Below are 7,430 nucleotides of genomic sequence, written 5' to 3'. Positions count from 1 at the left end.
TGTTTACTTTATGTGGTTATTACATTTGAACTTTGGAGTTACAGTGTTTATCAAATTAAAAACTGAATGCATATACACAACATACTAATTAGTATTACTCAGTCATGAACTTATCACTTATGAGGCAAGTGTTACTTGAATGATTAAATTTAGATTTGCTCATCCATGATAGATATATAGATTAGACTGATGAAATATTATCACTTAGTAATGAAATGATTTATGATCTATCAATAAACAATATACATGTAAGCATCAAGCTCCACCAAAATGAATGTAATTTTACTGCTAATGGCTTTGTAAATCATGCTTTGCTAACAAATTCCACATCAAACAAGAGTATTGAATCAGGTGGAATGACACATGAACCTGCATGAAATGAAGATAAGGTTCTCCTTAATTAGTCAAAATGGTAACAGAAAAAGTCATGCCAAGTAAAAAAAAGGTACCGCAATGATGTAAGGAAATTAGGCAGATACATAATTATTTACACTACTAATATTATGTGAAAACAGATAACCATGTGCTGACTATCGTACTAATTTGTATTCATTAATAAAACAGAATCTAAGACAGCTTAATATAATGTCCTTAGTCCAAGCTTCTCCACAGTATTCGCTATATGTTCATCTTTCTCTAGTGTTCATGGGTCAACGTTATTTAGTGTCAAAAGATGAGTATGCCTCGGCATGATTCTTGTACAAATGTCCCTTCACCATTCTCTATAAAATTAAGAACTAGCTAGTAGCCATGTGGGGAGTGTATCAAGGAAAATGGAGTGTTTTAATATGAGAGGTGGGAGGAGCAAATGTTGACTGTAGAACCATACATGGATAAAAAGAATAAGAATTTTTTTAAGCATTACATGAATCATGATCACTTAAAAAAGTTATATAACTTTATGTTTTATCTTGATTATTCGAATTAGTTTCAATAATCAAGATATACTAATCATGAAACATATTGATCATTAAAAAGCATAACTTAAAAGGACATTTATGAGAAATTAAGAAGCCAAGAAGATCGAAGATCTGGACATATTAAGTGGTATATAAATGAATTTTAGGCAAATTTTTAAAATGACAAATATTGTGAAACGGAGAAAGCATTACATAATCCAAGGGATAATACAAATGCTATTATTTAGATGTGTTGAGTCATGAATGTACTAAATTTTCAAAGTGACAGAATAGAATATTATAAACATTAGATAACTTTATGTTTCAATCTTGTTTATTTATGTTAGATCCAATAATCAAGATACCAATTATCAAAAAACATTACTTACTGATAACATTAAAGGAAATATATAAGAATCTAAGAAGAAGATATGGGTCATATTAGGTAAAATATGAAAGAGTTTAAGGTAATAAGGTAAATTTTTGGGTAATTCCCGTTAATAAAATGAATGGAGTTGAAAATTATGCAGATGTCCTAAATCAGAATTGGTTACACGCCCTGTCCTGCACACATCTATATAAATCAAATCAAGTTAAGTCAATTTTAGCCATTTACAAGTAAATCGAATTAGCTTGCTTCGATTTACTAGTGGTACAGTATATACATAGTAAATTGAATCAGGCTGATACGATTTACTACTTTCACTTGCTTCGATTTACTTACTAGTGGTACAGCATTTACATAGTAAATTGAGATGTCAATAATCTGTACAAGTAGTAAATTGAATCAGCCTAATTTGATTTACTATGTATATGCTGTACCACTAGTAAATCGAAGCAAGCGAATTCGATTTACATGTAAATGGCTACATTCGATTTATTAGCGTGAATTACCCTAAATTTTTTAAATGACAAATATTGTGAAACAGAAGATGTTTTTACAATGCAAAAAAGCCATTATCCAAATATATTGAGATATGAATATACCAAATTCCAGAGTGACAAATATTGTAAAATGAAGAGGGGTATATCAGAGTCGAAGACCTAATGCAAAAAACCATTACAAGATGGATGGGATATTACAAAATCCAAGGCATAATGCAAAAAGAAGTCTTCTTGGATTTGCCTTGGATGAATTCAACTAGTGGCACAGCCAATAGACTCAAGTTTGATGCATTGAAAGTGAAGCAGATTCAGAAAATACAGCAAGCAGTACTTGTGCCTAGAGTGATGAGTGTTACTATTTATAGCAGTTAACTTAAACATAAAACACTTAACAAGAGAAAGAAGGAGTACTTGCCTCCTCTACAACCCGCTCCTCTTGAACCATATCCGAGTTCTGGTGGAAGCTTCAACGTACGTTTCCCTCCTAATAATGTTAGGAAAAAGGAAAATTCAAAAAATCCTTTACCTTCGAATAATATTGTTAATTAGAATGTTAATTAAAGAAGAGGAAGCAGGCACCTTGAAGCATTGGAGGAATTCCATCACCTCCTAAAATGCCTTCATCCCATCCTTTGATGACCTATGAGATTCATCAATTATTATGTCATCCATACTCAAACCATTTAATTTAATTAATCGATTAATGTTACCTCTCCAACGCCGACGCGGAATGTAAGTGGCTTGCCGCGATTGTAGCTGCTATCGAAAACTTTGCCATTCTCCAGTCTCCCAACATAGTGTGCCTGCACCCACCGGCATAGTTCAAATCTACGAGTTCATGGAAAATAGATATATGGTATGCATGTTTGACCTTAATAAGCTGGCCTTTAACGGCCTGAGGGCCAGTTCCAACAAGTTTGTCACAGAAGGCAAGGCCAGAAGGAGCTACTGTTAATTCACATGGTGCTGATTCAGCTGCTGATGAGGACTGTGGCTGCAAGAAGGAATGGAGAAGCCCAAGCCCAAGGCCTATTGCATCTCTTCTCTTTAAGAGGGGAGGAGTGACTACTAGTTCTAGTTGTTGTTGCTTGTACGAACATTTGTGATGAGTGGAGGAGAGTGCAAGAGTGGTTGGGGTTCTCTTTTGCGGGTGAAGCCGCATCCATGTACATGTTCCAACTGATGAGTGTGCTGCTGCTACTGAACAACTCATCATCCACAAATCACAAATCTAACGTCGATATGCCTCTCTCTCTCTCTCTCTCCTCAAGCAATCAAATGTGATGATGCTATCCTCTTTTGGTTGGGCCGTCAATCATCGTCTTTCTGACTCTAAAAGCCCAAACGCCAAACCCAGATATCGAACACGAAAGGGCCTGAAGAATTAGTTCAAGAACGAAAATACTATTCTACCCTCGCTTTCAAGAATATTTTACAATGCACTCCTATTTCTGGTTCTAAATAACCTAGCAGGCTAGCGAAACCCCAACCTCTTTCGGCGCCCAATAGAAGAGAAGAGAATGGCGAAGTCGCTGAGGTCAAAGAGGGAAAAGAGGCTTAGGGCTATTCGGAGGGAGATTGTTGAGCCTCTCTACGAAAAGAAAGAAGCTGCTAAGCAAGCAGCCCTAGAAGCTGCCCTTGCTGCACCGAAGCTTGAGGTTCGCCAACCCTCAAACTCCGCCATGGATGCCTCCACCGCCTCAGCTACCATCACCAATATGGGTATCTATCATATCTTCTCTCTCACTATATATCTTAGTTAGGGTTTGGTTCATGATTTCTAACAGATCAGACTGTAGATTAGGGTTTGTTGTCATTAATGCTGCTTCAATAACACTGGGAGTTAATTAATCTCAATACTATATGTGAGTGTGGTTTTCCTGAATGATGAGACGATGAGAGACTAGCTTTCACTTCAGAAGAGTCAAATTCAAGTCAGTAGTCCTTCCAAACTCTGAAGGAGATAACTTAGTTTGCTAACTGCACTCCCCGCAAGCTGTTTGGAACTAAGTTTAAAAGATGGCGTCTCCATTAGTTTTTACCCTGCTTATCATTTGCCATTTCACTTAGAGCACCAAGTTTTTTAACTGAAAATTTATGTGAAGACTGAAGACTATGTTAATGTTGCACAATAAAATTGCTATGGCACGATCTAATGTGTTGTATAAAATGTTACATTTGTCAGATGTGGAAATGGCTGACGGCGCTCAAAGCACAGCTTCCTTAAAGCCTGTTGGTGGAGTAGGTAAAAAATTCAAGAAGAAATTGAAGATTGCCAAGAGCAAGCGCCGTGGCAAGGGAAAGAAAAAGCGTCACATATAATGTGAATACTGAATGGTAATAATATCTCATTTTTAGTCCAACTCAAATTTGTATATTGTATCTTGCTACTGCATGTTATACACCTGTTTAAACATCTTTATTTTGATTTCAGAAAATCAAATATTGTACTGTGATAAACATCTTTATCCATTGAGTAGCAAAATAATTATGACCGTTATAGTTTCCAGAAATTGATATAGCTTAGTAGCTAGGATTTCATTCTTAGACCTTCAATGGCTTTATGTAAAATCTGAAACCTAGTTGCCAAGCTTCTAAAATTCTATGAGCCTTCAGACATGAATAGTTTACTACAATAACTGCCCATTTGAATAAACCAATTTGTTTGTTAGATACACTGTTTTTCAATGTACCAATTTGTCAGCATTGATAGTTATGTGAGATGTGAGATGTGAGGGAGCAATATATAAGGGTAGATATTCTCCCAATTCCTTAATTTAAAAGATTCACTATAGATTAATCCTGTAACCAAAACCCAACACAAAGAAAATATCTAGTAGGCTACTGCTAAATAATCCCAAATTATCACCTCAAGGGCCTCCTTATTGCCTTAAACCATAAGTATTAAACGATAATTGGCACGTCGAAGATGATAATATGTTGCAAGAGGGGAGTCTAATAAGAAGTGAATTATCAAAACATAAATGAATTTTGCGGTGTTTATGTCCAGGTACTAACTATTTCAAGTCTTTGTCCACCCGCCAGTTTGTCCAGGGTCAGTCAATCCTGCCCTGTGTGATGCCTATATCTCCAAAAAGACCTGATCTCATGTCATGTCACCCGACTGACCTGAGGCCTAAATGCATCAAAACTCAAAAGGAGGATGAGCCCTTCCAAATACTTTTTCTTCTATTGGTGCCTGATAGGTAATTCTACCCGATGAAGAAGCTGGGAGCCGAGAGGTTACCAGCTGCCTGAGGTTATTCACAGATAAAGCAGCACAGATTGATATGTAGCTGGGTGGGCACCGGCTGGTCTTTTGACCATATCCTCTACCCCTTTTGTTAAACCAGTTCCTGAATCTATAATCCTTGTGGTCTTTTGTTAGTTGCTTAAAACCATAATATCCGGATACTCTTTCTGTTTTTGATTTAATGTTTACTTACTATGCTTGTGGTATGCGATTTTGTAGGTTGCAGTGGTCTAGTCAGAATTACTGTGGCTTTCTATTCAGAAAGACTGCTAAAATTTTGATCGAACAAGCACGAAGACAATTCACTTCTCTCGTCTTTCGGAGCTCTAGACATTTTTATTAACTATACACTCAAATAGTGAGGAACAATACAATTTAGTGTGTAGTAGTAGTCAGTGTTTAAGACTCGTTGTGAACATGAAAGTAGATATTCAATTTGTGTACCAACCGACCTACCAAGCTCTTGGAAGTTGAACTTGATGTTTACTTTTACTATTGTTGAATTTTATCATTCTTGTAGTTTTATTGTCAATGTTTTGTCATGTCATGTTCTCGGAATCAAATATAACCTAAATGTCTAATAAGACCCGAAAAGCAATTAAAACAGCAACATGTTCTCGGAATCAAATATAACCTAAATGTCTAATAAGACCCGAAAAGCAATTAAAACAGCAACGTGTCAACCCAAAAATGAAATGAAAATTCACAACAGTTGCAGTGTCGTTTTAACATGAGCGAAACGGGAGTATGTACTCCTGGACTCGGGGAAAAAATGGGTGAAGGAGAGAGCAGGAGCGAGGATGACGGCCATGTCGTTGGAAGAGATAAGGGGGAGAGTGAGGATGGGTGTGCACCCGGTGGTAAGGAGGTCCTTCTTGGAAGAATTTTTTAAGGGTCTCCTTTAGAGATAAAGTTATTGGTATAGAAAAATTTAAGGCCTTTGCACTTGGATCTCTTTCTAGGGATGGGATAGCAATGATGGTAGGTAAACAAGGTGATTCTTAACTTTCGTGTGTTAGCTCCACAAAAAAAGTAATGCTCTACTTGGTAGAACCTTATAGAGATGCTTTAGTGATCAAGGTCTTCGACAAGAACTACAATTATACAACTTTTTCATATAAGCTTCGGATGGTCTGACGCATCAAAAGTGGCTTTGATATTCTAGACGTGGGATTTGGGTATTTCCTAGTGAAATTCGATGGTGTTGAGGATCGGGATAAAGTCATGCTTGGTGGACCGTGGTTGATAAAGGGGCATTATGTTGTTGTAAAATCATGGGATGTAGATTTTTGGCCATGTGAAACGTCCTTCGGGTCAATGCTTGCATAGATTCGGGTTTGGGGCTTCCAATCTGGTGCTACCAATAGTAGGCTATGATGCGTATTGCTTCTGCGATAGGTGTTCCGATCAAAGTGGACATGGCCACTAAATTGGTAGAGAGAGAGATATGCCGAACATGTGTTTAAATAAATCTGGGATTGCCAATGATTAAGAATATTATTGTGGAAGGGATAATTCATGCAGTGGAGTATGAAAGTCTAAATATGATATGTGTTTCTTGTGCACGTTATGGTAATGATAAGGCACAATGCTTGGGTAGATCACCACGGAAGGGAAGAGTGTTGATCCTAGCGCCGCCAAGACCCATGTTGGTGAAAAGTCAACATCAATTAATGATTAAAAAAAATTCAAAAATCAAATACAACTGATAATGTTGTGATAGGCGTGGTTGTTGGCGAGGATCACAGACCTAATATGAATGATGATTCATTGACTAATAACTTGCATGAGACTCACGTTGAAGAGGCATGCAAGAATGAAGAAGTGGGTTGGGAGCAAGTATCAAGGAAGGGGAAATATAAGCTGAGCCAAAAGCAAATTTAGGCCCAAAGATGGGAATACACAAGCAAAGGTTCGGATAGGAAAGCAAGGCCATGTTGCATGCTCCTCTGCTGATGGATCCGCTTCTTCACGAGCTAGGATCGGATCTCAAACCATGCTCCAGAAGCATGGGTCGCATGTGAGGAATAGAGATGTGTCTGCGATGCCGTCTTCTCACTAGACCCCAGCTCCCCGCGGCTCCTTCCTCCGGAAACGGCTAAGAATGTAGTCCTTGCAAAGCTCGTCGACGGAGAAGAATGGAAGCACGGTAGTGGACGCTTCCGCAAAAGTTGCTACAGCGGTAGTACCACCGGGGATGGAAGTTTCGCCGTCGAATGATGCAATGAGGGAAGGCAAGGATGAGGGAGTCTGTCCTGTGATTCAAGTCTCATCTTGAGGTTGGTGAACCAATTTTATATTCACTGCTATTCTATTATTCTATCTTTATATTATGGATAGTTTAAATATAATAGTTTGGAACATTAGGGGTGCATCTAATAAGTTAGTCCGGG

At 37.7% G+C, this 7,430-nt stretch overlaps 2 protein-coding genes across 2 annotated transcripts; one reads left to right on the top strand and one right to left on the bottom strand.

The window, feature by feature from the left end:
• LOC107632122 (peptidyl-prolyl cis-trans isomerase FKBP13, chloroplastic) lies at positions 118-3,135 on the bottom strand. The gene is made up of 5 exons (XM_016335782.2): positions 2,656-3,135; positions 2,495-2,587; positions 2,364-2,424; positions 2,200-2,268; positions 118-369 (listed from the first exon to the last, which is right to left on the bottom strand). The coding sequence occupies exons 1-5, from the start codon at positions 2,998-3,000 to the stop codon at positions 305-307; spliced, it is 633 nt and encodes a 210-aa protein (XP_016191268.1). The 5' UTR covers positions 3,001-3,135; the 3' UTR covers positions 118-304.
• Positions 3,189-5,569, top strand: LOC107632123. The gene is made up of 3 exons (XM_016335783.2): positions 3,189-3,506; positions 3,970-4,121; positions 5,257-5,569. Exons 1-2 carry the CDS (start codon positions 3,305-3,307, stop codon positions 4,104-4,106), a joined length of 339 nt encoding a protein of 112 aa, XP_016191269.1. The 5' UTR covers positions 3,189-3,304; the 3' UTR covers positions 4,107-4,121; positions 5,257-5,569.

Source organism: Arachis ipaensis, chromosome B03, assembly GCF_000816755.2.
Source record: "Arachis ipaensis cultivar K30076 chromosome B03, Araip1.1, whole genome shotgun sequence".
NCBI lineage: Eukaryota > Viridiplantae > Streptophyta > Magnoliopsida > Fabales > Fabaceae > Arachis > Arachis ipaensis.
This window is presented reverse-complemented; position numbering and strand designations above follow the sequence as displayed.

Excerpts from the sequence above, each read along its gene's own strand:
- LOC107632122 (XM_016335782.2), bottom strand. The coding sequence starts at position 3,000 with ATGATGAGTTGTTCAGTAGCAGCAGCACACTCATCAGTTGGAACATGT. Across the intron at positions 2,269-2,363 it reads AATTCCTCCAATGCTTCAAG|GAGGGAAACGTACGTTGAAG; the intron begins GTGCCTGCTTCC and ends TAACATTATTAG. Across the intron at positions 370-2,199 it reads AGGAGCGGGTTGTAGAGGAG|GTTCATGTGTCATTCCACCT; the intron begins GCAAGTACTCCT and ends CATTTCATGCAG.
- LOC107632123 (XM_016335783.2), top strand. The coding sequence starts at position 3,305 with ATGGCGAAGTCGCTGAGGTCAAAGAGGGAAAAGAGGCTTAGGGCTATT. Across the intron at positions 3,507-3,969 it reads AGCTACCATCACCAATATGG|ATGTGGAAATGGCTGACGGC; the intron begins GTATCTATCATA and ends TACATTTGTCAG.